Genomic DNA, 14,489 nt, shown 5'->3' with positions numbered 1-14,489 from the left:
CCCAGATTCTGATTTTCCATCTTTTCCTGTTTTAAAGTACCTAAGAGAGGAAGGAAGATCTACAGTTTAATCTGCTACATCTACACCTGTGTACCTACCCAAGTACTACTTCATCCTCTCTCATTTCTAATCACACCACTTGGGTTTCTCATGCTGCTCAATCTAAACATTAAATGGCACAGAGGGGGTTTGCCTTTGCATGGAATTGCCTGTGACAGAACTAAGGGAAAACTCACTTTGTCCTTGCAGGGCCTTTGGCAGTTCTGTGCAGCACACACGGCATTCTCGTCATCCGACTCTTCTGCTCCTGACCAGTCGTACTTAGAAGGAATATCTAGAATCTTCTTCTCTCTTTTTTTCTCTGTGCTCTCCTTTACTAGTTCTACCTTGGCAACAACTGCCTTCTCTCGCTTCTTCTTCCGCTCCTCCTCCTTAGCCAGTTTCTTCGCCAGCTTGTTCAGCTCCTTTGTCTTATCCATAGTGAGTTTTAGCTTCTTCTTCTTAGGTTTTTCCAGTTTTTTCAGCTCTTTAGATTTTTGCTTCATATCTCCAAAGAATTGCTCTGCTCTCTCCAGTTTTCGTTTCCGCTTCCTCTCAGAAGAGTCTCTCCCTCTCATTTTCAGCGGTTTTTCATCCATGCTGTCATCCTTCATGGAAAGAGTGAAGAGAGATTTTTATTCAAATGCAAATTTCCTGCAAACCTGATGTCTCAGAGATGTAGTTACCTCTACCATTACGCTGACATGGAATGAAGAAAGCTACTCAACAACATAGTTACAAATTCTAAGCAAAAGGCACTTAACTTTATTTTCACCATATTTGAAAAAATTCAGCGTTATCAACTGTGTCAAAGTACAATCAATCAAAAATACCCAGGGGAAAAAGTAAATCAGCAGCAAGGGTAAGGAGGCAAAATAAGCAATGATTACAATTCCCCTCTCACATTGTTTTTTAATAGAAGTTGAGAAGATTAATAATTTGTTAGATGCTCTTGCTTATTTTTCATCCAAGGTCAGTCTTGCCTGTAATTACTTTTGAGAGAAAGCAACAGCTATTTTGGAGATTAACATAGCGTAATTGGTGAATTCTTAAAATGGATCATCAACTCAAGCAAGAGAAAAAAGTAACATCAGTTATTTGAAAAGCTTCCAAACTGGCAGACATTGTAAATATCCTGGCGTCATCGACAGCTCTTAAATAACAGATTCAGATCAGAAGTGAGGCTTAAAACTGGCAAACTCTGTCCCTGCAGGTAGCATTCACAGTGACAAGTCCTATTTATATCTGAAACATTCACATGTATAGCTCCTCTGTACTCAATTTCAGTTAATCCAGCTATACACTTAAATAATTATTAATAGATTAAGAACGTACTACAGGTGAGTAAAGACACTCTGTTTACTGTACATTACTTAATATAGCTACTCCACCCAAAACCAAATCCTCTCAAGATTATTTTACAAAAGTCTACTTATTTTGTAGGTAAACAGACATGGAAAACATTCAATTCAAAATGAGTAGTTCTGGTCAAACAAGTATTCATAAGGGTTAACCAGAAAATGTCATAAGACATACACATCCCACACACCTTACCCCACTCCCCTGAAAAAAAGCTTTGCTTAACTATTAATATAACAGTCTGGAATACTATTTATAAATTGTTATTTACTGGCATTCAAACTGTACTTCAATCAACTCCATACCAAAACTATTATATTAAAAGAACATTAAGCTCAGGAAGTACTCAGGTTGAAAAGTGGTAAAGCAGTACTTTGGAGGCAGGGTCAGTTTTATACTACTGCCCTAACTGATGGCAGTTTGGCAACACTTAACTCATCCATTGTATATGGAAGGCAATCAGAACATGAGACACCAATTAACATGCTCATCTAACCTTCCATCTTGTATTACTGTACACCAGCAAGAAATCAAGAAAGAGCCATCTTCTATGTGCTTCCTGTGCATAACCCAAAAAGCTATCACATACTCCATAGCCACACATGGTCAAACCAACCCCTAACTGCAGCTGACAGATTAAAGAATGGGTTCCAGTCGAGTTCTTCAACACAAGAGTTGACCTCTTCCAGTATACACCCCTTGCCCACTGCACAAACATAGCCAAGTGATTTTGACTCGACCTCAGAATCAGCAGATAAACCCATCTGATTCACTGTCAGCTGAGCAAAGCAATCAGGACATCTTCAAAGTATATTAATAAAAAAATTTCTATGTCTATGTTATTCTGAGGAAGAACAGGAATCTTATTACCTGAACGACCAAACCACATTTTACTAAAAAAAAAAAAAATGTTCTTTCCCCAGTAACAAAGTTCAGTAACATTTAAGTATCAAGTTATATAAGCTATGTGTAGACTTTCTATCTTCCTAAATGGTTTTTGTAACTCTTTTGCAGATTTGTTCTGTTTCCAAGCATAATCAAGAACAGTGTTTCCTTTCCTAACCCCATATTTTCTAAAATAAGGTTTGCATATGGAACTGCTTGAGAAAACTGTTCTAAATATGGTTAATTGTGGAGGACAGTGGTACGGCATGAGTGAACAAGAACTGAAATTCTGGGTCTCTTATTCTGTTATTTTCTGGAATCTACTACTCCCCCCAGTTGAAATCCAAACATGTCAAGCAACTAAGCACTCAACTACTCAAGACTATATTAAAAAAAACCCTCCAATGTAATGTGGTGAGATTTTTGTTCCACATCAGAGTATTTCTTCAAGTTCCATACCTCCATGACGTGAAGAAACCTCTCCTCAGAGGGTGGGTGAGTCGCCTGTAAAATCCGCCAGATGTGCTGCGTTTCATCCAGCGACACCTCCAGTAGATCTCCCACCATCATTAGATCTTCCAGCTGAGCTTTTGCTCCGGGTGACAGCTCCAATACAGGGGGCTCCAAACTGCGAGGTACCAGTGGACTCTTCCGAGGCTGCTTCCTTGGAGTGCTAGAACCTTTCAGACAGGAGGCAGGTCATAGAATCATTAAGGCTGGAAAAGACCTCTAAGACCATTGAGTCCAACTGTTAACCTGGCACTGCCAAGCCCAGCACTAAACCATGTCCCCAAGTGCCACATTCACATGTTTTTCGAATGCTTCCAGGGATGGTGATTGCACCATTTCCCTGGGCAGCCTGTTCCAATGTCTGACCACCCTTCCAGTGAAGAAATTTTTCCTAAAAGCCAATCTAAACCTCCCCTTGGCAAAGTCATATAAAGATAAAAGGAAGAGATGAAAACCAAAAGCAATTACATACTTCTTACAACACTGTAAAGAGGGAGACAATCCCAAGCAAAATGCATTGACACAGGTCTATAAGTGAGACATCAAGAAACTAACTGCAATGTAACTCTACTGTACCTTCTTACAGACATATTCTGTACAACTAGCAGGGGTAACAGAGCAGTTCCCCTCCTTACTGACTGCTCCTCCCAGTTATCTATTTAATTTTATCTCAATGTGCACATAAGGGAATACCTTGAGAGCAGCTTTTAGAAGCAGATGAATACGCGTGTTCGGCACAGAAGGAGGGAGCAGTCCACATGTGTGTCACCACTTCCTCTGATTTAATAGGGATTTCCTCATCACAAAACAAATTAGGCTCCAAGCTGCTAGAAGATTTTACACTGGCATTGTCCTGAAAGAGACCCACAGAAAACATGCAACATCCGAATCCAGAAAATACCTACTTCAAAGGAAATTCTACTAAGACTGAGCTGTTCCTAAAATCCGACTCTGAAACACTCCACCAGAGACATCAGGCGATGTGCAAAAGCTACAAATTATATCCCTACTTAAATAATGGAGGAATACAGAAACTATGGAGATAGGTCAGTAGATTTATAGTTACTGCAAGAGAAACACTTGACAAGTTTCCTCACTCAGCATTCCCTCAAGTACAGTCTTCAGAAGTCAACATAACCAAAGGATGCTTACTCTTAGCCTACATAATTTATTATTTTGCTTGAAAAAATTGACTGCAAAACCACAAAGGCAGGCATCTGTAGTAAAGCAGGGGTGTGCTGAGTGACTGTAGAAAGATCTTACAGGTGAGGTCCAGCACAGCCACAAATATCAAAATCCAGTGTTGTCCTAGGATTGGGACTTCTGTGTCAGTCTGGAATCATTTTAAGACAGGACCAAACACTGAAAGAAGAGGGCTACAATAGCTAAGACTGCTGTGAATATTTCCACGAACATTTGCTGGCTTGTGCTCAGCAAAGTGAGTTGTATAAGACGCTGAACACATTCAAGGTATTGGGCAAGATGGATGTTTGACTGTTCAGATACATCACACTGAAGTGGGACATACGCCTTGAGGTGCAGCTGGACCCATTAGGACAAGAGACATTAGGAATCTCTTGGCAGTGGGAGCAGCTTTGTTTGACTCTGCATTACATTAGGCAGAGAAACCAGAGAAGCACAAGCCCACCTGAGTAGATTCCCTGATGCTCCCTAGTACTAATTTATGCCTCTTCTTACTCGCCCCTGGAGGTGAAATTTGCTAGGACAATCTCCTCAACCAACCATTTATTTTCACAGCACTTTCCAGAATTCAGCTGTTTCATCATGTGTGTGATGAAACTGGACAACAGATTTAATATACTTAGCATGCCGTGTACGGATGAAATCTTTCAGAAAACATTAAAAACAAGAAGCTGGCTTAAAAAAAGAGAAAGGTTACAGAGCAGTTATTGACAATATTTACCTGAAGATTAGTTGTGTGGGTCCCAAAATGGCCAACTCAGGAAATTGTACCACCCAGACACTGTCATTTCATGACATAAAAAGGGAGTTTAAGAATGGTAATCTCTCTCTCTGGCTTTCAGTTACACGTTTAAAAGGAAGTGAAGTGCACACTAATGATTTCTGTACAGAACTATAAGTGGGAAATTCAAATTTAAATCGCCCAGATGAAAAGGTAGAATATACTCAGAAAGAAGATATTTCTCCCTACACCATAAAGTTTATATCTTGTACAGTATCTTGTTATGGGTATCTCATTATACGACATTAAAGAAAGTTCAGGACTAATATGTAAATTGATTTTTTAAAAAATCATCATTTAGTGGCCACAGGCAACACAGGTGCAAAGAAATGAGAAAAATACGAGACAAAAAAAATAACAACAGGTGAAGAAAATTCACAGTGAATTATCCTGATTGAAACAAATCTTAAAGCAAATCTAGCTGTCGCACTCATAATGAAGTATTTATTGGCAAGAACAATGATTTAATTAGAAGACACACTATGATCAAACAGGCCTTTTTCACATGTATTTCCATAACAACTGTGCACTTGAGAAGCCAGAGAATGTGGGTTTCGAAATACAGTCTGTGGACCCTTGGGGATACAGGGATTACTTCCACAAGAAGTCAAGAGCAAATTCATGCTGGTCCCTAGCAGCTTTGCTTCAATGTTTTTTTACTTTTAGGTTTCTACGATTACATATAGTGATGGACATCCAAATCAAAAGGGTTAAGTAACAGATTTTTAAATGATGACAACAGAATCATTAAACAAATGAAATGATGCTCCTGCAAAACCCTCAGATCCTGACAAGCATATGCCATCTTTCTTGACATATGCTTTATCACAGCCTCAGAAAATACCACATCTTTCAGAAATGCCTTATTATGACTCCTGATGCAAAGAACATTTTGGAAATTATTTTTGTATATACAACGAATTTAATTAAAAGCTGTAGCACCCAACTGCAATGTACTCTTGTTGGCATTTCACATGGGACTTTAAGAAAAATCTGAGTACATGCACAAAGCTGCAGAGAAATAAAACACTAAAAATAAGAGACTGCAGCAAATCATACCTGGAGAATGTGCTGTCCAGGTCTCTATAAACCAGAATATCTGCCTTAGAAGAATTTACATGACCACACTGTCTCTTAAGACAGCATCTTTTTAAGGTAGAAATGACACTATTGCTAAAAAGAAAACACTGCTCAGGAAGAACCAGTGGCATTGCTTTTGTCTCTACATTTATCAAAAAGACATTTCAACACATGGAAAACACTTGGTTATCTCCACAATTGCCTTTTCTCATGGAAGTTCTCCTCTAGTTAAAATACTTGAAAAATTTGACTGCAGTTACAATTTCTGAACTGAATCCAGACACTAATTTTACAACACGATCCAGGCATCCAGTATCGAATATTTCCACACATCCAAAATGGAACACATGTACCTCCTTTATATGAGCGTTGAATGAAGAGAAAGGTATGAAAACATGAAAGAAGCTCTGACACCAGGAAACTTCTTACATAGCATGCAGGTTTCAAAGACTAATTTTTTTGCTGTAGCAAAAAACTTTGAAGAGCTCTCCATACAGACACTTTTATGACTCATGATATCCTCGAATGGGGCATAAAGATAATGTTCATCCTCCACGGTATTATAAATACAAATATCTTTGTAAGTTTATCTCTTTCCTTAGCACTAAAAAGTGCCTTTTGAAATTCACACAGGTCTGGAAATTTTGAATAGAAACATTAAATACTTCCCTCAGAACTGAAACATTCAGATAAAAATCAAGAAGTGCTTCTTCTGCAACAAGAGCCAGAGCAGAATATACATAAATAGCTTAAGATACAAAATATACTCTGAAATAAATGAATTCATAGAAGACAGGTGTTCTGGATTAATCCCATGCAGATAAACCACACTTACCTTTATGTCATAGCCATATGTCTCCCTGATGTCTTCATCAGAGTCTGTCTCTTCATCATCATAATCCAAAGTCTGCCGTGGGGATGAGGACACACTCCCTATCACTCTGTTAAAGGCTGACTGCTGAAAACTAGTCAGGTGTCCCTAAAACAAAAATGAAATATGGTAATGAAACAATAAAATTTCCAGAAAAATCTGCAGAAAAGCTACAGAGTTACTGACAAAGAATTGCTTCTTTTGGCCTGAAGGCAACTACCTGAACAGTCACAGAAAAGATTAGTTACATCAAGATGTGAAGAAAAATAGGGAGATACCCAAGGTAAAGCTTCCATTAGATTTTGATTCCATGTTTTTGAACAATAGGAACTAGAAAGATCTAGATACTGTTGTTCCCTGCTACCAAATTACAGCTTGTGGTTGTACAAACTTCTTCACCACAGCATCACGTGACCCCAATCTCAAGGTGAAGAGGTCAGCTGTGAAAGCACCATTGCCTTCCTACAGGCCTCAATGAAACTCACTAACAAGACACTAAATGCCTAGGAATGACAATCCATCAGAAATTATAAATACTGAGTCCTTGGATTCTGTCAAGAGGGAATGGAATTTAGACACCAAAGTAGCAACTGCTTTACGCAGCTTCATGCCCATACCCAGCTGTTATGACTGATGTGATGTTTCTTACAGGCACCTTCAGCAGTTGCTACTGACTGAGCACAAACCCACAGAGCTGTTCCTGCAGCAGCATGTAGCTGACAGAAGCAGCCAGAGCCTGAGGAGCTCCCAACTAAGTAGTTTCAACACATCTAACCCCCAGCTTTTAACTCTCCTCCTCTCTCCCCAAGCTTACTCAAGACAGACAAGGCATTTCGACACAATGAATTAGGATAGGTACAGTAAAGAGCAAGATACCCCCATCCCTACCTGCAGGTCGGGGTTAGCTGCTGCTTTCTGTAGCTCTGCACTGATGATTTTCTCTGTTTTCTCCCGTGCTGCCTGCTCCACCATTCTCTGGCTGAGCACAGAAAGCTTGGCCAGAGCAGAGGACAACTCGTCAGTGGCCAGCGCCTGCCGCGCTCGGTCCTGCCAGCTCATGGCCCGCTCCGTCAGGCACTGCAGGGCCTCCCCCTCCGGCAGCCGCACCGGCAGCTTCTGCAGGGACACCAGCAGGGACAGGATCGTCTCCAGCCGCGGCCTTCGGGAACGCATGCAGAGGGGACACAGGAACTTCACTTCTTTGGCCTGCCAGCTGGAGCCCTTCTTCTGAGAACTTGTTTTGGGAAGGGGCACGCAGCCGCTGTGGAACCAGTCTTTGCACAGCTCGCACTGCAGCATGAATCCACTCGCTGTTTTGCGGCAGATACAGAATTTGACTTCTTCGATTCGGTCCACCATAGTCATCTTGGCCAGGTTAGCTGCCCTGAGAGCATGCATGGCTTCAATCTCCTTCTGTTCCCGATCCTTGAATACAGCCACCTACACAAAAAGGACAAAAAGCAGGTCGTGACATTCACAGCTAAGAGAGACTTCATTTTATTAGCAACACAGAAAAAAACCCAAAAAAAACAACAAACCAAACCCAAACATACCAGGGTATCTTCCTATTTAAACTAGCCCAAAACTTAGGAGTTGTGTGATCTAATTAAAACTTCAGCTAAGATACCTCCTCCTCAATTATTCATTACTCCCTCAGTCCTTCTGACAGAGATACTATGTAAACTTAAGATGACCTTCTCAATATGTACAAAGTTTCTGAAGTTTATAATTATATCTGTCAAAAGACCACCAGAAGAACAGGTTTTGACTCCAGGGAAGAAGTCAGAATCTGTTCCATCTATTTGCCTACTGAGACAATGCAGCTGAGCATTGTTTCAATGTTGACTCAGCACCAGAAGCATCTGAGTGACCATATATCTTCTGAAGCAACTTGCATTTGCTCAGTGTTTCCATTCAAGTAACTATAACAAAGCATACTACAGTAAAACAGACTGTGTATAAGCCATATTAATGAGCCTGCATATATTTTCTTTGTTCCCAGAGAAAGGGCAGTCAGATAACAGCGAATTCATCTGATAAGCTGCATGAATATCCTCCTAAAAAGGAAGAATCAAACAAAACACTTCCTCCAGCCCAGTGTCCACGACCAAGCGTTTATAGGCTGCCCTCAAAGTTGACCTAACCAAATATGTCTTGGTACTGGTTAAGGCAGAGCTGCACCTCACTGCACATTACTGCAACGTGATTTCAGTAAATGTTAATATAAGATGAGCAGCCACAGATATCAAGCCAAGAGCATTTAAGAGTTACCCACAGCCCAACTCATACTAAATGCCAGCACTTACACCCTGAACTGTGCTTCCCCCCTACTTTCACTGCAACTAAAGCTGAACCATATTCTTGTGTCAAACATCATATTATGAGAGACCTGTTTCACTGAGATTCATTTATCAGTTCTTCCATAAGATTTCTACACAGATTAGAGATAATGTATCAGGAGATATCACCTTTCATTGCTCCTTACCACAGCTGCAGTGTCCCTGGCCTCCTCCAGCCCATCTTCCAGTTCACTTAGGGATTCCAAGTCAAGATCTTTTTCCTTTTCCTTCTCCAACAACTCCTTTGCCCTCTTCCGCCTATTCTTACTGCTCCCATAAACACCAATATCAGTCCGAGGGCTCAGAACCTGTAATGCCAAGAAAACTGTCAGAGTCAAGGATGCCAAGAACAGAAAAAAGTTCTAATCTATAACCTTGTGATATCAGGGACACCATATGAAAACATCTAATAGAGGAATTACAACAATGTCACCAGAGAGCAAGAAATACTCAGCAATCTAACACCTTTGATACCTGTCAACTAATGCTACAAGAGAATAAACAGAAAAGGATAAAAATATTTCATACTTATGAAATTTGAATGTAATCAGTACCACCATAAAGTGGCAGGTCAAATTGAAAGCCACTATGTTTTCATGATTAAGCTACCATAAAAATAGCTAACCAAAATACTGTATGCAATTAGATATCAGTAGTTTAACATTTGCTTCAAAGGCCTTTATTAATGACAAGTCTGAAAAATCTGTCATTATTTCATATTTACATCAGCAATTTGGTGGCTGAAAGAAAACTAAAAATATGCTGTAAGCCCTTTAATATCAGTATTACAAGAGGCTGCAAAGCACTTTTAAGGACAAGAATAAAATTTTAAGTTATCTTGACTAGTTGGAATGCATACTTAAATATGAAATCTAGCAATTAAATTCAACATAGGAAAGTTCAAATTGCTACATTTAGGAAAATGCAAAACCAGAATACATTAAATAACTAGTTAGGCAGAAGAATACAGAGAAAAAAATTGTATCTAGAGTGTACGACAAAGCAAACAGAAATCAGTGTGATGTTGTAGCAATAGGGGCAGATGTTCCCTACTGGGAACATTAAACATCAGTATCCTCTTTGAGACACAAGATGTAATTATTACACTTCATGTGGCACTCAGGAAATCAGAGAGGATGCTGTCTGGTTTTGGACATCTCACTAAAAGTGAAGACAAACTGCATAGAATTAACAACAATATAAGAGAATGAAAAATACAGCAGTTGACCAAACTTGAATTATTTTCCTTAGAAAAGGGAAGCCTGTCAAATAGATATGATAGATCTTCAAACACATGATTGATTTTCATTAAAAGAAAGATAGTGACTAGATTCATTGAAGTGAAATAAACAGTAGCTGACTTAATTTTTCTTATAGTTAAACAGTTTATAAAATATGGAATCTATTTTCATAGCATTTAAGCAGTAAGGCAAGTTAAAACATTCATCAATTCGAGACAGGATCTGTGTCTGTTTCAGGCCTACACTTCTACAATGACACAAAAAAATCCTTCGCTTTCCCTCTGTCTTCAAAAGTAACGGATGAGGTTGTCCATACATAAAACCAAGACTAACCAAACAGAACGTTTTGCCTTTTTCTTTCTCTTCACCCTTTTCATTCTTTTCACCTGAGAACAGCTGAAATTCTATTTTCTTCTGAAAAGGAGCTGTAATGCACTGTAGCTGAAGCAGCTGTTCTCTCTGGACCACTGGGGGCCATCAAGGTGAGCTTCTGAAGGCTGACAGAAGAGCTGCTCACCTGTAACAGACTGTAGCTCGAGTTCTTCTTCAGGAAGGTCCTTCCTGTGCGCTCTCTCCAGGCACGTGCTGCAGCTACCTGAGACTCCAGCTGTGGCAGGGCATCCAGACGCACCGGTATTGGACGGCCTTTGGCAGACAAGCTCTCCAGTTGCTCCAGGTAGGCATAGTTGCTCCCATTCTGGGATGAAAGAAATTTTTCTAAGCCAACAGTTCCACCATTATATATATCAGTTGCCAGCTTACTTTCAAGCCATACGCTATTTTGTCACTGACTAAAATAGAGTTCCATATTAAAGGAAAGGAGGGCAACATTTCAATCTTACTGTTATTTTACAAATCCATCTCATACAGCTTTTATTTCAACAGTCACGGCCAGCTGGCTTAGGGAATAAGAAAACACTCCATTTCTATACCATTGTCTTAAATGCTGTCTGCTTAACAGTGAGCTATTGCATGTGAGTTGTACATGGGCTGATGTGAAATCCATTGGGATTATCAGTTCAATTTCCAGCAAATACCCCATAGAAGACTAGCAGTTGTAGTCCAGAGATAAACACCTAGAAATATCACAGATGTCTGGATCAAGTCCTGTGGGTAGACTAATAGAAGGGAAGGCTACTGAGCTAATTCATCTATTTCAGACAGAAAATTCTAGCCACCAGTGCCATTAAGCCTGACACCATTTGGGGGAGAAAACACAAATAAAATGCATTTCCATAGCCAGATTCAAAACTGAAGACCTGTCAGCAGAGCATCTTCTGCTGCAGCTAAATATTTCCACCGACAGTATGCCAAACAGTTTCGATACCAAATACCACACCATAATGAATCTGCCAGCTTTTACATCCCCCTAAAATGCATAAAAGGAAGGGAAACAGAAATTGGGATAGCCAAGGGGGAAACAAGAGCACAAAAAGAAAATGAAATTCAACCACATCAGCTATACATTTAACAGCTATAGCAAAGCTTTCCTTCAGGTCACCTTTGTGGGTAGAGGTGCTAGGAATAAAGGACATGTCTAAATATATGCAAGCAGAAGATTCCAGTCCCTGCTGAACGCCCTACCTGAATGGCCTCCACTTTGGCTGTCCAGTCTCTAGCCCGCTGCAGGGCTTCTTTCAGTGCCAGCACATTGGGCAGGTAAGCAGGGATGTTCTTTGCTTCATTCACGATGCCCTCCAGAGCCATCATACTTTGGCGTGGTCTAGAGTAAGAAAAACCCAGTTCCAGCCTTCTCTCAAAATGCCAGTTAACTACAGCCATAAATCTGACAGGCTGGTGATGCAACTTCATCACTACACTGCAGTGTAGGACACCATGGCTCTATGCTTGGAGGGTGCTACCACCTACCAAAGAACAGGAGGTGAGAAAGCTGATGGACTTTGCACAGTCAAGTTCAAAAGGGCGCAGCATCACAGCTCCCTAACATCAAGAAAGCTGTCCTGGGTAGCATACTCAGGGTTCTTTGTTGAGGGGGATGAATAGCAAAACCAGCAGCAACACTCGCAGCCTCTGGCCACTGTGCAACATCATAGGGAATCAACACTTCTGCAATTCATCAACCACCTCAAATCCCACTCTTGAGCAATCCAACTGCTGGGAGGTAAAAAAACACCCCAAAACAACAAAGGCACTACAGCTGCAAAGACCTGACTCTTCACCACACTCCTCAAAAGAGGATGAGAAACACAGAAGTGCATGACCTGTAAGAACAGTTTGCAAAGGAACACTCACCTGGCCTGCAGGCAGACCTTGGCCTTCTCCTCCCACCTCTCTGAGACTGTGAGCAGCTCCTGCAGCTCAGCCATGGCCTTCTCTACAGCATGGTGTGGTGCCAAGCCCACACCTGAGTCAATCAGCTTCTTCATCACATCCAGGGTGACTCTCTGGGGATCCAAGAGGGTGGACCTCACCTCATCCAGCCACCGTGCCTGCTGCAGTTCTTGCTTCAGCCTTGGCAGCTCGGGGAGTTCTACATAAAGGCCAGAGCCCATGTCTATTAACTCCTGCAGCTTGGAAGAGTCTGGGATCTCATCCATCATAGCTTCTTGAGCACGCTCATGAAATTCTTCCACATCATCAAGCAGATTCTGAAGTAACATACAGTACAAATCAATTAGGGAAAAACGCCCACAGAATCAAAAGGGAATCTGACTGAGGGATCAGTCAGCTGTGAATTTGTTTGTGATCATCACATCATCAGTCAGAGCTTCTACAGACCATGCCAGCTAGCTGTCACAAGCCATCAAGTCTGACACATATTAAGTAACAGACCATCTAACTTATTTGATGGCCTAATGTTTCATACCCGAGGCATATTAGCTGCATTGAACTCTACACCAAAAATAGTATGATTGCAAATGACTACAGACCCTAACAAAACAGAATATTTAGCACTGTCCAGTCAACATAATTTTTAAAGAGTGGGAAGAAAGGGGACTTCTGCAAACAGACCATCATTTCAGTACAGTGTTGGGGCATTACAGTAATGATGGTAATACACAGCAAAACAAGACATGCTGAGGAGAAATAACAAGCCAGAGATGTAAGGGAACATAAATTCCAAAAGATCACTAAAGTAACAATGATTATATTTTCATTATTTCCTAAAACAGGCCTACCACTTAAAAGCATCAGGGGTTTATTGCACAAAGGAAAGAAATGAAAACGCAAAGCCCTCTTATTAAAGGAGACAATTTCACAGAAAGCCAACTGCACTGCTGCAGTTGTCCTCATCCTCATGTTTTGGCACTGCAATGAAAAAAACCAAAGCCAGCAGACAGGAAAGAATCTCTGCAGGAGATTCATTCAAGGACATTCAACCAGTGTACCCAATTGATTCACTCCCAAGTCTCTTAAAAAAAGACAGGTATTTCTGACAGCAAGTCGATGGCACTATGAGGAGCAAAACCTGCATTTCCTAACCCTTAGCTTCCTGCCCTTTCTGGCTGATGATTCTTCTCATGACTGCCTGGAAACCAGAAAGCATTTATAAGAAAGAACAAGACCCACATTATAAAGATTTTGATTTAGGGAACATAACACTGAATGCTTCATAGTGACAACAGTAAATTATTACAGTTTAATAATTACAATGCCTTTTGTGTTAGAAAATACTCATCATCCAACATGACAATTATTTTGCTATTCATTATGATGGATAATTGACTTCAAATGCCATGCTGAAAGCTAGTGAGTGCTTAGGCATAAGTGATCATTATGTGACTTCATTCATAAACTAAGAGACTACAGTTTGTAACCAGTAAAATGATAATATTTATTTATTGGCTAGTGATGATGTTGAAGCTTCAAGAACATGCACGTGCAGAGGCAGAGTACTTGAACTAGAACTGGTTTCCTAATGCTGGGGTTTGGAGGAAGAAAGACTAGTTGGGAAAAAGTATTTAGACAAAAAAACAAATTAAAACTGTTAAGAGTTTATTGTACGCCTGCAGCTCTGTCATCTATGAATTAAGTTTTAATTAGAAGTAGGTTTTAAACACATTACAAACAAAAAAGCCCTTTGAGAACAATTTTACAGGTCTATTAATACATGACAATAACATTTCATTAATAAATATTAGTATAAATAAATATTTCTGGGGTTTATGTGGAAAGAAGGGTAGTAAAACCATCCTATCCTATTAGAATGAGAATACACT

General features: G+C 40.2%; 1 protein-coding gene across 1 annotated transcript in view; it reads right to left on the bottom strand.

Annotated features, from left to right (window-relative positions):
* The window catches only part of KDM5A (lysine demethylase 5A), a 50,070-nt gene that overhangs the window by 5,032 nt on the left and 30,549 nt on the right, over nucleotides 1–14,489 (bottom strand). Inside the window, exons 19-27 of the mRNA XM_064654604.1 lie at nucleotides 12,562–12,917; nucleotides 11,893–12,031; nucleotides 10,826–11,005; nucleotides 9,214–9,375; nucleotides 7,617–8,168; nucleotides 6,693–6,836; nucleotides 3,487–3,646; nucleotides 2,743–2,963; nucleotides 237–647 (exon numbers count right to left, since the gene is read on the bottom strand). Of these exons, the coding sequence (XP_064510674.1) occupies nucleotides 237–647; nucleotides 2,743–2,963; nucleotides 3,487–3,646; nucleotides 6,693–6,836; nucleotides 7,617–8,168; nucleotides 9,214–9,375; nucleotides 10,826–11,005; nucleotides 11,893–12,031; nucleotides 12,562–12,917 (2,325 nt within the window). The remainder of the gene's footprint in view (nucleotides 1–236; nucleotides 648–2,742; nucleotides 2,964–3,486; nucleotides 3,647–6,692; nucleotides 6,837–7,616; nucleotides 8,169–9,213; nucleotides 9,376–10,825; nucleotides 11,006–11,892; nucleotides 12,032–12,561; nucleotides 12,918–14,489) is intronic.

The sequence above is a fragment of the Pseudopipra pipra genome, chromosome 5, assembly GCF_036250125.1.
Source record: "Pseudopipra pipra isolate bDixPip1 chromosome 5, bDixPip1.hap1, whole genome shotgun sequence".
NCBI lineage: Eukaryota > Metazoa > Chordata > Aves > Passeriformes > Pipridae > Pseudopipra > Pseudopipra pipra.
This window is presented reverse-complemented; position numbering and strand designations above follow the sequence as displayed.